Source organism: Beta vulgaris, chromosome 3 (assembly GCF_026745355.1).
Source record: "Beta vulgaris subsp. vulgaris cultivar EL10 chromosome 3, EL10.2, whole genome shotgun sequence".
Lineage (NCBI taxonomy): Eukaryota > Viridiplantae > Streptophyta > Magnoliopsida > Caryophyllales > Amaranthaceae > Beta > Beta vulgaris.
Genome location: NC_079204.1, coordinates 50,957,031 through 50,972,109, shown reverse-complemented (window position 1 = coordinate 50,972,109; position 15,079 = coordinate 50,957,031). Strand labels below are relative to the sequence as shown.

Sequence of the window (15,079 nt, the reverse complement as noted above, 5' to 3'; positions counted from 1 at the left end):
ATATGTTTACTTGTGACCAATTCATGGAAACTAATTTCAGAACAAGGATAGAGGGAAATCTCAAGCAATGAAAATATGAATATAGAGATATAATAATAGATACAAGAGGCTGTGGAAGTAGACGAGACAGAGAGAGGGGTACCGTTATACGATATGAAAATAGAGGAGGAAGGACATAAGAGTCGAGTAGTGGAGACGAGAAACAGAATGGCGTTGAATGAGAACCGCAGACAGGGAGAGCTATAAAGGAAGGAGGAGATAGAAATTAAAATAGGGGAGCAAAATTTACAGATTTCCAACCAAATACCTGTTTCTAGGTATCGGGTTCTAGAAAACATTCTAAACCCATGGCTTTAATCCTAACCCTGATACCTCAAGCTCGAAGGTGAACCAAACATCCCCCCGAGTCTGATGGGTGATCCTGGAATTAGCCCCCTTTGTACCATGAATGCAACACTGAAGAGAAAGTGGCCTGGAGGTTTTCTGATGTGGAGACAGCATTGTGGAAGAATGTCATCAACTTCAAATATGTCATTGAGAGATTAGTGTGGTGGAGTAAAATTGAAGTAGGAAAGTGAAGATCCGTCTTAGGAGGCATGTACTTAAAAGTCCCAAGGAAATCGGTGGACCGAAGGTTATTTTACCATGACATACGGTGTGCAGATCAACCCTCCAAGGTCCAGTTTCCAAACCTCTTTCAAAATAGTGTCACTTAACAAGGGAACTGTTAACATGATCATAGCTTCGAAGGGTAACAAGAACTCTTAAAGCATTATAAGGTTCCTTGTTAAAGCCTTCCTGCATGACAAGCAGGTTCTTCAAGGTCAAGATTTTTATCTTTCTCATAGGAACTTCTGTCTCCATTATCCTGCTAATGCCATTTGAAGACTAAAGCTCCACTTAGTATTTTCAAGTTTGCATGTGAGCCACCACTATTAATATCCCAACAGAAGATGTAGTTGGAAAAAAGACAATCTAATTTGCCGGGCATGTCAAGTGGATGAAAAATATGTTGATCATGTCTAAATCTTCTGTCTTTCAGCTCCATGTCTTTGGCACTTGTCCTTAGCTATATTTCAGAAGAATAAGAAGACCTCGTATCCCCAAAAATGTTCTTACAGCATAGAGCCGAAGCATGAAGATATGTGGATTGTTAAAAGCCTCCTCAATATCTACAAAATTTAAGGACTACGAAAAATCTGTTGAACCTCCCATTTCCAAAATGAGTCCAGAAACAAATATATTCCTGAAATTCCGGTCTTTTCCATGCTAATGAAGCCCAGAAATGGCTGGAACATGAGGTTTTTCTGTTCCAATACCCCAACCATTTGTGTGCTACATAGGTTACGGCATCCCTGCACAAAAGGTGAAACGCAACATGATCTCTTCATAATGACTATACAGATTACAGATGCCTGTTGTATATCTAAAAACTCCGTTGAGACATGCATAAAAAGAACATTTAAATCCCACAAAGAAAGCATTACACCGTTGTATGAACCAAACTCAAGAGCTACATAGTGTTGGGATTGCAAACCCAAAAGTCCAACATGGTGGTGGGCCTGAAAAAATAACGGTGGGTAACTCGTGGAAGGAAAGAAGTGAAACCAAGAGAAACAACTGATTATGTGTATATATTAAGGCACACGACTTTGTCATCAATATCGTGGACTCACGTCAAAGCATGCAGCCCTGTGGTTCAGAAAAATGGTGGTTCATATGTTATATCTTATTTGTGCTTCTGCTAGTACTTATCAAAAGATGTTAGAAAAACTGTCATTTATAAAATACTAATTGATTCTAGTTATAGAGAGATAGCCGCGTAACAGGAAAAAGAAGTACAATGATAGAAAATTACGGTTAGTGAGCGAATCACACGTAAGTAAACTCTTATCAGGAAAAAGAAAAGGCACAAATTAATTAACTGATTATTTTGAAACTGGAAGAACAAAATGTTCACAGAAGGTTAAATGGAACATGCTTATAATTTTGTGACTCACTTCTCCTGATTGCAGGTACCATATAGATCTGAGCGAATGTAGGTTTCAAGCTCCAATTCGTCCTCGTAGACTCTAGCAACCAACTGTAAGAAAAACAAAACCACATGAAATAAAAGCTCATATAATTCGCAAAATATCCTTAAGATCACAAAAGTGTGACTATAGCAAACTTGTAAAAGATAATCACTTCATTCCAGAAAATCATAAAGGGGCACAACCGCACAACATGAACTTGGAGATAAACAAGAGAAATATATGAATAATGGGTGCAATTAGAGCATGTTTGGTTCAACAACTCTACAAACATAATCAAATACCTACTCCGGCTCTTCTCGTTTGGTTCAACCCCTCCTCAATCTATTACCATTAATTGGTGGTAATGGATTCCCCTGAAATACTTTACCTTCCCCCTAAGTAACAAAATACATTTTTTGGTGGTAATGTTTACCATTTCCTTTCCATTCCAATGGTTGAACCAAACACCCAATGAAGGTAACAAGTTTTATTACCATTACACTCCTCTATTTGATTCCATTCATTTTCCATTCCACGACTCGAACCAAACATGCTCTTAACTTTGTCCCCCTATATTTCAGAGACCTCTTTTCTTTAAGGTAATAGATGGTTATAATTAGATAATAGTAGCACAAATGGTCATGCTCAATCATAGGCACTATCTAATCACCTAGTGACTAGTGTTTAGCCAATATTAGCCATACCTTGTCCAACACCCATTCGAGTTGCCAGTTGCCACCAAAAGGACTGAGAATCACCAATCAGCCTCCACAATACATAGATAACCGCCAATTTCTACCTCCAAGAAAGCCCTAATCAAGATTTCTCCCTCAAAAATTATATTTGGAGTATGGGCTTTAATCCTCCTAAAAATCTTCTAAGTCTCTTCTTCTAGAAAGACCTATCCACCTCAGACAAAATTGACTAAAACCTTTGAACATTTCCATCCCTTCCCCTCAATCCCGACAAAGATAAAAACGACTTCCCTCTCCATAACAATAAAAGTTGATAGGGACAATCATAGAAAAAGAAATGCATAGGTATACGGAAGAGAGAAAAAGGGAGAGAGGGAGAGAGAGAGAATAAACCCCCAACACGAAAGATTTTCAAACTTCTCAACCTTCTCAAGGTAAAAATCCATCTACATTGTAATGCTAATGTAGCATAGTAATAATAATTTGTTACATCCCACAAACTTCTCAGGCTCGTTCGTTAATCATTTTTTGTTTCCAGTTTTATTTTCTTTCTTTAAAAACCAAACACAAATATATGAAAACCAGAAAAAGTAGTTTCCGGTTTCTAATGTCATTTTTCAAAATTGAAATGTTTAGCATAAGTATGACTAATTTTAAGATGATTATACTCCTTATATCATATGACTTTTATATTCATAAAACCAAAAACTGACAGTAATGTCGAACGGGCCCTCAGCAAATCCATGATGAACCACAAATATACAAATATGTGACAGTTTGTATTTGATCCAGAAGGTAGACAGGTAAAAGACTTAAAAAATAAATAAATGCCTGTAGTAATAGTTGTCTATGAAGCAAGTAAAATGACAGGGGCCAAACGATGCAAAGTTGCAAACCTTCAGCAAGGGGTACCGTAATGACAGCAAATTTATCATTGTTCGTGTCTCACTTGAGTTGGGTGTAAAAGCCAAAAACTCATTGTTTGCCACTAAGAACTCCAAAATTTGGTCAAAGGGATTAGATACATCGCCTTTACCAACCTCCACTAGCATATCTTTCCGAATATACCTATATGCATTCAGTCAGACAAGCGTCATTATACATCTACAATTATTATACTTCACAACCAAAATGTAATTGTTTCCTTGGGTCAAAACGACCAGAAACAAAACCAATAGTATGCGAGAAGGACAATAATTGATATGAAAAGTTCTGCATATATATTCGATTCCCAAGATCAGATCAAAGGCTTCCGACAGAATAATGGCGTACGCGCCTACAGAGGTCTTCAATTATGAGGATCGCCAGCATGTCAGGAAATTTTTTTTTATTAGTTTTAAGGTTCTTTTTTTTTCTTTTAAAAAAGGCCTCCATTTATTTCCATGCACAAACCTTGAAATAGAATGATATTCACAGATGTAGTGTCCAGTTTTCCACTTCAATCAAGTTGCAAGCCTTTTTAGCTCATCAAGAGTTTTGCTTATTTATTAAAAAAAAAGTCTAAGACATACACACATAGAAAAGGTATGATCTCATGTTAGTCTACAGGAAAAATACTGAAGCAGGATAAAATAGCATAAGTTGTGGAAAGTGGAAAAAATACGGTTGGGCAGGGTGAACGCGCGTGTCAACTTGAGTTCGAACAGCCATCAACATCAGCATCACAATTGTAGGAAGAAATATCTACATGAAAAGGAAAATGTAAACGATTAATAGCTTGCAAATGAACAATGCATAATATATGACTACCGAAGTCCCTAGCTAGTATTTTACTGCAGAAAAAGCTATCATCACAATTTGGCACATTCCCCAAATATACAAGCGGTACATAAAATGTCGCAATAGTTCCCTCCAAGGAAGCAACAACATGATGATCAAGGTAGGCCCTTCAAATAACCCATCTTCATGTACCAACCACTGCATAACTACATTTAACAAGAATGTATATCTTGTTCTAGCCTCAAAGTTACGGGAAAAATAATCAAGAATTAAGTCATATTTTTATTCTAAAGTCCCACTAAATACTTTGTTTCTATCTCTTTCAAGACTATGGGGTCTACCATAATGACCAAGAAAAGAGGGAAAAGGTCATGCATGGAAGATTTCAGACAATTGGAATGGAGAAAAAAGCCTCAAATGCACAGTAAAGACAATCGAGGTTAATAAGGATTAATTAAGAGACCAGGCAAAGCTATGGAAAACCCCTCAAAGATAAAATCAAAAAACAACATGACAACTGTATAGGGGTATCTCCACTCTTATTATAATGGAAATATAAAAACCCCTACCTAAATACCAACTACGTAGGTAGAACTTACAATTATACGACTCTGGACAGTGAACAACTGAACACCCAAACAACCAATAAAGCTCTCAATTTAGCCAGGATCAGAATAAGGTTGCTAGTGTGTCACATAACTAATAGTATCAAAATTCGATTGTGCTCCAAAGAAAAATTGAGTTTTCCGCTCAACCTGGTCCAGTCCAGGTGCTTTGTTTAAGTACTCTAGTGCCTCCATGCCTTATTCATCGACATGGCCACTTTTTGCAATCTCTCTCCATCTTACTTTTTGGAACTTCTCTCTTACTTATTACTACTTCTCTCTTACTTATTACTACTTCTCTCCTATTTTCTAATACTTCTCTCATATTTTTTGGTAGTTCTCTCTTTCTTTTGTTGTGTAGACATGATAGAAGAACTTTCCAAAACACTCATGGAGAAACCAAGAAGAACTTAAAAGAAACAGAGGGAGTATAATCAACAACTTCATTAATTCTTCTCTAATTGAGGTAACATATTGTAATGCAATATGCATCAATCTAAGCCCTCCATCGTAGATGACGAGAACACACCCTAAACTTACCTTCCTCCGTAGGCCATAGCAACAATCAATTATCGATCAAAGATCATCACCTCCTAATTCCGAAACTAAAAACAATTCAGCCGCCAAAATTGAAATAGAGAATGAATATAACTTCATTCATTCCCCTGCTATGAAGTACGATCACTCTAAAATGAATCAAAGACACCAACACTCAACCTTCTAACCACAAATTCACGCAAAAATGAAAATACTATATATCTAAAAATGCAAAAAAAAAAAAAAAAAAAAATGAAAATGATCAAACTTCTCATACACTCAAAAACAAAAACACTCAACTAACAGAACAGCAAAAAAACAATTAAACGAAAAGAAGAGAACTTACACTGAATTCGAATAACATAAACAAAGAAATTTTAATTTGAAAATAGAAAGGGAAGAATCAAAACCTCAGCAAAAGTAACGTAAGGATGTCGAATTTTAAGGAGACAGTTTTTGCGAAGCATCGCCTTCAACTGGCGCTTCGACTCCGCCATTTTCGCGGGAAAAGGAGAGAGAAAAACCCTAGAATTTGCGATAATTCGCCGGAAAAAGCATGGTAGTAGGAGAGAGAATTTGAGTATAAAAGAAAGCAGAGAAAAGGTGGCAAGCGGGAGGAGTTGAAAAGAGTAAAACCGCAGACAAGTGTTGGGGTTGGACGTTTGTACAACGGAAGCTTCCTTGTGAATTTTTAGAAAAAGAATCCTGTTTTTTCTGTTGTTTATAATATTGTCGTTTTAGATAAGCTTAACAAGAATATTTTTGCATTGCACTCTTCATATAAGTATTAACGTCACTTTTCAATTTCATTGCTACTATTTGAGAAATTCCTAGGAAATCACCGTAAATGGACTCTAACAATGAATAGACAAATGATGATTTTTGTTTTTTTCATTAGATTGATAGCTTTATATAGTGTAGTTGGAAATTTGGGGTTAGGAATTAATAAGTGTTTACATACGTATAAATTAACGTGTTTAAATTGGTTTGGCGATATAAAATGAATATTTTTATCAATGAGTAGCTTTTCTTAACTTTAAAGATAACCAATTTTGGATTTGTAACTAAGTTTACTTAAATTAGTACAAAAGATAGTTAAATTAGTACCTTTAGTGGCAGTTAGATTGTGTGAAGCTCCTCAACTTGAGTGATTTTCATTAATCAATATATAAGGGGTTATAAATGAATCAGTATGTACTAAGTTAATATTTATATAAAATAAATCATAAGCATATGAGGAGAATACTTTATAAATTTACCCTATCAGTATCAAAAGGTGTTTTTATGGTACTAGTTCTTTAAAGTCTTGGATTGGTAATATCAAGGTTTAATTAGCACTCATGTGATACCAAAACTGTGATCTTATAATTCTAATTTATTCCCTCCAATTTGTGGAAAGATTGAAATGCTCCCTAATAGTGTCAGTATGATTGCACAGTATTAGTGGTTGAGACAAGCTCTTTACATTTAAAGGTAGAAATTTTATTTTCTGTGTATTAGATAATTCTCGACATGTTCTTATATATATATATATATATATATAATATATATATATATATTATATATATATATATATATATATATATATATATATATATATATATATATATATATATATATATATATATATATATATATATAAGTGAGTTCATATGAGAATGCATACTTATATGAGAAATGAGAATGAATTTTACATGCTATAACTCTTATGAATAAGTGATGTAACTCTAATGAAAAAGTGATGTAACTCCAAAAACAAAATATTTGAAAAAAAAAATTTTAAAAAATAATTTTTTTTTTTGAATTCAAAATTTTTTAGAGGGATATAACTCTAATGAATAAGTGTTGTAACTCTAAACCAATCGTGTGGTTGAGATTTATTCTCATTTCTCATGTAAGGAGCATTCTCATGTGATCCTGCCTCTCTAAAAGAACATATAGCTTAATAATTCATACAAAAGAACATAAAATAATTCATAACTAATAAAGATAGAAAACACACACATATATGAGGATTGTCTGTGATGAGAATATGAGGAAAACCAATCATAATTGACATATAATCGTTATTTGTATAACAATAAAAATAAGGGAACAAAAGCGACATGACAATTTTATGGCCAATATGAGTACTAATCTATATGATGGATACTAAATTGGCATCAATCACATAGATTTCAACAACTCTATAAATTATTACAGTATAGGGACATGTAACAAAGGATTGAGAATATAAGTAAGATAAAATGACTCACTTTGTCTCGGTAAACAGGATTGTGGAGTCTAATAGTAAGGTTAGCGATTAGCCGTGTGATCCATTTTTCATTCCCAATATATTAATATTATTCAACGACGAAGCTTGGTTAGGCTCAAAGGGGGGCTAGGCCTCAGTATAACTAAATAAGTCTAACTGAAAACTGAATCAGTCTAACTGAATATGTCTAACTGAAGAGCAAATAAGTCTAACTGAAAACTAAATAAGTCTAACTGAAGAGTTAAAAAGTCTAACTGAAAACTAAATAAGTCTAACTGAAAACTAAATTAGTCTAAATGAATCAGTCTATGAATCAGTCTAACTGAAGAGCAAATAAGGCTAACTGAAAAGAAATAAGTCTAACTGAAGAGTTAATAAGTCTAACTGAAAACTAAATAAGTCTAACTGAAAACTAAATTAGTCTAACTGAATCAGTCTAACTGAATAGTCTAATTGAAGTGTAAATAAGTCTAACTGAAGAGTTAATAAGTCTAACTGAAAACTAAATTACTCTAACTGAACACTTAATAAGTCTAACTGAATCAGTCTAACTGAAGAGTAAATAAGTCTAACTGAAAACTAAATTACTCTAACTGAACACTTAATAAGTCTATCTGAATCAGTCTAACTGAAGAGTAAATAAGTCTAACGGAAGAGTAAATAAGTCTAACTGAAGCGTAAATAAGTTTAACTGAAGAGGTAATAAGTCCAACTGAAAACTAATTAAGTCTAACTGAAAACTATATTAACTGAAAACTAAAGTACTCTAACTGAAACTAATAAGTCTAACTGAAAACTAATTAAGTCTAACTGAAAAAGAAGTTAATGAGTGAAAAATAGACTTTTGTTGCAATGTAAAAGGTAATTTTATGCATACTAACTGATACAATCAAATTATAACTGAAAATGAGTAAATGCAATTGAAAATTAAATTTAGACATAGACCTGTTACTTTGTCTTGTATTCCAGCTGATTCTTCATGTAATTTCTTTCTTTTTTTTTCTGATGTGATATCTGTGTTACGGTTTTCATTGTTTAGTTCAATTTGTAATGTGAGATCTCTGTGAGTATTCTCATTGCTCAGATCAATTTGTAACGAACTTGCGATTTGTGAATTCGAATCTTCGGCTGACATTCTTGTTCAATTTGTAACGAACTAGATTTCAGTAGTGGAACTAGATTTGTAGTGAGAAAGTGGAAGTGTTGGATATGTTTTTGTTCTTGAACAATAGCGGATGAAGCGGATGAAGGGGATGAAAGTGTTTTTTTTGTTTTTTTTTTTTATTTTTTCGGTCTTTAATAAGTCGCGCGCGTTGCGTTGCGTTGCTCGTCCGATGAGAGTGTTGTGTCGGACGAGTCCGACACAATACGTTCTCTTACAATTATTTGGGTAAGATTGTATTTTACTAGCTCATTATAAGAAAATACAATATAGCTATAAGTCTTGTTAACAATTTACTTGCTACAATAGAAGATAACTTTATTGATATGTATAGGTGATCTTCCTGGTGAATTGATCGTACCCCAAATCGGGAGCCGTTTTACTTTAGAAGCAGAGACATGAATCATTTGGCTAAAATTGACTCCCGTCAATTACATATGGGCCATGTGGCTCTAGTAAAAATAATTATAGTACAATTTATAAGTTCTAACCTATTTATTAGTTTTTTATCAACTTACTTGTCGTGGTATAAGCTTTATTCAAGTTAATGTATTGAAATATAGCAAAATAAAATTTCAAATCAATATAATAATCATCAAATATGATGTAAATTAGTATTTGGGCTTGGGCATTGTCCCGGGTGGTATTTTTTTTGCTTTATGTAGTAGCAAGATGTCATGGTTTTACAATTCTAAATTTGATGCCACAATGAACTGAAATTCTATACAAAAGGTCTCTGCTAGGTTGAGGTATCCACCTATATATAAAGGAATTCACTCCTGGTACACCCCGGGGTATTTTTGTAATAAATTAGAACTTCATGTGCTCATTTGACACCAAATTTACTCATATGGAAATTTTGCTCATTTACTCATTTGCTCGTTTTGCTCATTTTGTAATAAAAGTGTTTGCTCATATGTTCATTTGTTCATTTTGCTCATTTGGAGAAACTAGTCTTGGAAATATTCTCTATATAAAGATGACTTCATTATCTTCAACTTCCGATATGGGATAGTCAAGATCTTAGAACTTCGATTTTGTACCAAAGCAAATCCTTGCGAGATAAAGCCAAAGAGGACAATACTATTAGTGAGCTCCCGAACACATAAAGTGGTACATCATCAACCAACTTAGTTAAACGATCTTGCATTGTTATATAAGAAAACATATAGTCAAGTGAAATCTTGTTAGATTCATCTCAATACAAATATTTCAAATATCAATTTTTAATAATTTTTACTTACACCCAATAAGAGTGTAATTTTTGGGATATTCCATTTGGTACCATTATATTTTTGGCTTTTCTATTTGGTACCACTATTTTTCAGATATTCTACATGGTACCACTATAATTTGATTTTATTCTCTATTGTAGCATTCAACTAAGTAAAGTGTTGATTTAAGTTAGAATAGGCTAGAGTTTTACTTCGATGTACATGTTTAAATTTGCGTTAAGGTTTTAGTAATCGTTTTAGTCGTTAAGGTCAAAGTTGAGGTCATATTTGACAATAAAAATACTTAGAATATTATGATTATTTTTATGAAAATTTTGATTGAAAAATAGAGCTTTAAGGGTTAAAAAGACACCCTAAAATCTTAATATATTAAATTTTTGCAAATGCAAATAGAAACATGCAAACACAAACAAAATCGTATTCTTGTTCAACCATTAACTAACATTTTACTTAAAAAAATGGTATGATAAAGATTAATATTGAATTAGAGTGGTATCATGTGGAATTTTAAAATAACAGTGGTACCAAATGAAAAAGCCAAAAATTTAATGGTACCAAATGGAATATCCCTTAATTTTTTTTCCTGTCAAAAAAAAAAAAAAAGGAGATACTACCTAATAGAATTTAGAATACAAACCTTGGCGCCAAAAACTGTTAAACAAGAACCATTACCGGAAGGCAGAAGATCATTTGCAATTCGCAAAGCAAAAATGTGGGAGTTCTTCCAATCATCACTACTCTTCTCCCATCAACAACTTTGCTATGCCGACATCCTCTCTCCTTCTCAAGTATTCTATCTCTTTCTGTGTCGATATTTTTCTCTCTCCAAAATCCTAACAAATAATGGCTGAATCTCGAGCAGGTGCGTGCTAGAATGGAGGTAGCAGTCTTGAATTTTTTGAAGATCTTGAACTCTCCGAATCCAGAAATCACCGATCTTCCTCTGGTTTGATTTAATTTTTATCTTCTCACTCTGTCAATTTCAAAATCATGTTATCGCTGTTGTTTTTTTTTTTTGTTATTTTGATGAATTTAACTACGAAAACCTTGAATTTTTCGATTGAATGAGCAGACAAGTCGAAATTCGAAGAATGTGAATGTTTATAGAGGTTTGATGAGTGATAGTTCACACATTTTTCTCTCTCACTCCTTTTCTAAGCGATCTCTGATGCGAGAGAATGCGGCGAAAGCCTTTATTAGAGGTTTGTTAAAACCTGAAGAATTATGTTGCCTTCTAAGTGTTTGTTTTAATGTCGATGAGAATTTCTCTATTTCTGTCCGCTTTTTGATGGTTTATTGTGAAATTTTTGTTGCCTTCTAAGCGTTTGAGTTAATGTTAATGAGAATTTCTCTATTTGTGTCCATTTTTTGATGGTTTATTGTGAAGATTTTGTTGCCTTCTATGTGTTTCATTGAATTTCAATGATAATATTCTCTTTTTGTCCACTATTTGATGATTTGATGTGAAAATTATACAGTGTGGAAGGTGATGGAAATGTGTTACCAGATACTTGTGGAGGAAAAGAGAGTTACTCAACGAGAACTTTACTATAAGCTGCTATGTACTTCATCTGAATACTTTAGCTCACAAACACAGGTCAATAAGACTGTTCAAGGTCAATTTTACCCTATCACTTTGGTTTATTGGTTTACATGTTCTCTTTATCACTTCTAGTAGCACTTTATGTTCAACGGCCTTTTTTTCGGAGACATCCAAGAAATTGCAAACTCAAAAGTAGTTTTGTAGCCAATTTTTTTGGTTCGAGACGTTCTGAACATTAATGTTACTGGTCATATTGTAATATCAATACATTATGAATTGTGAAATGCCACTTTACGGGAACGATGCAAATTCAACTAAATATAAAACATATATAAATATTGGCTAAATTTCACTTCTTCTTTTGGTCTTAATGTTCATCAAAATCACTTGTAATTTGAATGATTGCAAAGCTCAAAATCACTTCCATCTCTAAAAGGTTGAAATCTTAGGCTTCTCAAAATTAATAATTGCAAAGCTCCTTTTTCTCTAGCAAAAGTTGAGCTAATTAGTTTCTAACTCAGTAGGTTGATGTTTGCTATATTGTTGCAGATGTGGTTGCATTGCTTCATTGTAGCCGGTTTAGCCTTGGGATCATGGCTTCTACAAGAGGGCTTATTGCTGGCCGGATACTGCTGCAGGTACCATACTCCTCTCTCTCTCTTTCTATTTCCTCGCTAAATTCTAGTTGACTTGTTGTGCATATATTACTCAAACTTGAGGATATAATTTGGTTCAGTTTTGGATACGATGGTATGACATCAAGGAACTTATCTAATATGAAGAATCTAAGTGTCTGTACAGATACTGGTCACAGTGAATGTTGAAGAGTCCCACTGACTTAGTTAACAATTTGGAATTTTAGATCTAATAATAGTGCAATACCTTGCTAGAGATGCCTGAGTTGTGGGGTATCTTCTTTTACCAAATGACCCTATACAAAGACGATAAAGCACCAACTGTTTTATTAGTTAAACATTTGAACAGAAGCTTATAGAGCTTCGAAGAGGTTACTGCCTCTCTCTATAACTTATTTGTGCTATAAGAGTATCACTGGTCATTCTGTAGATTATGTGTGGAATATTAATGAACTTGCTCATGTGTTGCATGTATCATATACGGTGCCATCTGGATCAGGAGCCAAATAAAGAGATAGTAGACTGTTCAATTTGCGGGTCTTCAGGACATCCTATCTCAGGTGATCTGAGCATGCTAGAATCCCTCATTATGAAATCAGATGCACGTTACATAATTGTCATAGAGAAGGTATTTTCACCTCTATGGGTTAAAGTGGCTAATCTGGCCACCAGATGATAGGCAGTTTCATTTCTCAACAATTGCTTTGGAATGTTCAGCATGCCATATTCCAACGATTGGTTGAAGATTGTTTCTTCAACCAAGTCCCAAGCATTCTTATTACAGCAAAAGGGTACCCAGATTTAGCTACAAGGTATGTTCCTAAGCTGTACAGTTGCCATTTTTGCAGCTTATAGGCAAGACACACTGATGAACTTCTGAACTTCCTCACTGGTCTTTTGGCACAGGTTTCTCCTTCACAGGATTACGAAAGCTTTCCCTAACTTGCCCATTCTGGCCCTGGTTGATTGGTATACATTATCTCTGATCTCTTGCTACTACATCCTTGTTATGTTCATATGGTAATCTTTCAAGTGCCCACCTGTGAAGGAATCCTGCTGGATTAGGCATTTTGTGTACCTTCAAGTATGGAAGCATTGGGATGGGACTCGAGGCGTACAAATATGGTACTTGCAGCTAGTACTTGTACAAGCATATGAACGATTCTTTCTTGTGTAGTGGTCTGACTCCTATCACAATCCTGTGTTTCAGCTTGTAATGTGAGATGGCTAGGAGTGAGAGGAGATGATCTCCAGCTGATACCTGAAGAATCTATGACACCATTGAAGCCAAAGGACAAGCAGATTGCTAAAAGCCTTGCATCTTTGGATATACTTCCGGTAGCTGATTACTGTTTTTCAGCACTAGAATAATAGAATGTACCTAGACATAATTTTACACCGAAAGTGGTTTTTTCTTGTTGTCGAAGCATGTGGAGCTCAAACTGAGCACGATTTTGTCTACTGCAGGATGATTACCAGGACGAGTTATCGCAAATGGTTCACAGTGGCCAAAGAGCAGATATCGAAGCTCTTTATTGTCATGGATATGATTTCTTAGGAAAATACTTGGCCAAAAAGATAGTCCAGGCCAGCTACATATAGTAGATGAACATTTGGCACATACCTTATCAAGAAGCCTGGTAATAATAGGCTAATAGCGAGTTTGGGTATTGACTACTTGCACCTTCTTAGAGGAAACCAACCAATGTGACAAATCAAAACATTACATGCTGCAATAACGGGTGCGTTCTCTTCACCTTAATAAATTAAGTTTTAGGTCCAATAAGTTCAGATAAGTTTCAATCAGGTCCAATCAGGGCAATAAGTTTCAATCAGCCAATCAGGTCTAATCAGGTGCAATAAAGGTCTAATAAGTTGAATCAGATCCAATCAGGTCTAATAAGTTCAGTTCAGGTCCAATAAATTCAGTTCAGATAAGTTCAGGTCCAATAAGGTGAAAAGAACGCACCCTACTTCCAATGTGGTTGAACATTATAGAAAGAAAGTTCAGGCATAATTGGATAGTATTTCTTATTCTCTCGGGTAAGTTATGTGTCAAGGGTAGACAATGGCAAACATTTGTTATGTGTAGCTGTAAAGCTCCAAAAATACATAACTTTAATTGGTAACGGAATCATAGCTTAAGCCTGTGGATTATGATGGCCCACAAATAAAATATAGCTTAAAATAGTAATTCAACTATACAGTTGCTCATCATAAGATAATAGTTGTTTCTCCATCATACGAAATATTTTAAACCCCTTCTAAAATCATACATAGTCTCCTCTACATATCTTATTATAATAGTCATATTGCAACTGCTCTTCAATACCTAAAACATAAAACAAAACATCATAAACTGATACTCAGTAACTGATAAGAGGTTTTTAGTGTGTCGTTAAGACACCAAAAAACCACTTTCCAAACAATATTTTTAAATTCTAACATGCAATTACTAAGAAAATAGTAAGGGCAAGTCAAGGGTCGATCCATAGGGAAAATGAGATTAATTAAAGTCTATCAAGTCCAGACTACCTAATTGAATGGTATTTGGGGGTTTGAAATGGTTTGGTAACAATTATGACTAGCTAAAAACTAGAACTAGCAAATAACAAGAGTTTAAATATCAAATAGGAAAACACTAGTGTTAAGGTTACTAGTATGAATAAGAACGAACAA

At 34.2% G+C, this 15,079-nt stretch overlaps 2 protein-coding genes across 4 annotated transcripts in view; one reads left to right on the top strand and one right to left on the bottom strand.

Annotated features, from left to right (window-relative positions):
- Window positions 1-6,254, bottom strand: part of LOC104889365 (ABC transporter A family member 1) — a 34,487-nt gene extending 28,233 nt beyond the window's left edge. Inside the window, exons 1-4 of one of the 3 annotated variants that reach the window (XM_048641623.2) lie at window positions 5,982-6,254; window positions 4,314-4,393; window positions 3,607-3,778; window positions 2,001-2,083 (exon numbers count right to left, since the gene is read on the bottom strand). In XM_048641623.2, coding sequence (XP_048497580.1) covers window positions 2,001-2,083; window positions 3,607-3,778; window positions 4,314-4,393; window positions 5,982-6,068 — 422 coding nt within the window. In that variant the 5' untranslated portion in view covers window positions 6,069-6,254. Of the gene's footprint in view, window positions 1-142; window positions 241-2,000; window positions 2,084-3,606; window positions 3,779-4,313; window positions 4,394-5,981 lie in introns of those variants that run through there. The other 2 variants (XM_010674563.4, XM_048641624.2) reach the window with 2 other exon arrangements.
- A 4,503-nt stretch (window positions 6,255-10,757) lies between these two features.
- Window positions 10,758-14,077, top strand: LOC104889364 (meiotic recombination protein SPO11-2). Its single transcript, XM_010674562.4, has 11 exons — window positions 10,758-11,010; window positions 11,085-11,168; window positions 11,295-11,424; window positions 11,701-11,838; window positions 12,315-12,403; window positions 12,900-13,028; window positions 13,118-13,212; window positions 13,307-13,369; window positions 13,449-13,525; window positions 13,611-13,738; window positions 13,868-14,077. Exons 1-11 carry the CDS (start codon window positions 10,771-10,773, stop codon window positions 14,000-14,002), a joined length of 1,308 nt encoding a protein of 435 aa, XP_010672864.2. The 5' UTR covers window positions 10,758-10,770; the 3' UTR covers window positions 14,003-14,077.
- The last annotated feature ends 1,002 nt before the right edge of the window (window positions 14,078-15,079 follow it).

Excerpts from the sequence above, each read along its gene's own strand:
- LOC104889364 (XM_010674562.4), top strand. The coding sequence starts at position 10,771 with ATGGTACCAAATGGAATATCCCTTAATTTTTTTTCCTGTCAAAAAAAA. Across the intron at positions 13,029-13,117 it reads ACATAATTGTCATAGAGAAG|CATGCCATATTCCAACGATT; the intron begins GTATTTTCACCT and ends TGGAATGTTCAG. Across the intron at positions 13,370-13,448 it reads ATTCTGGCCCTGGTTGATTG|GAATCCTGCTGGATTAGGCA; the intron begins GTATACATTATC and ends CCACCTGTGAAG.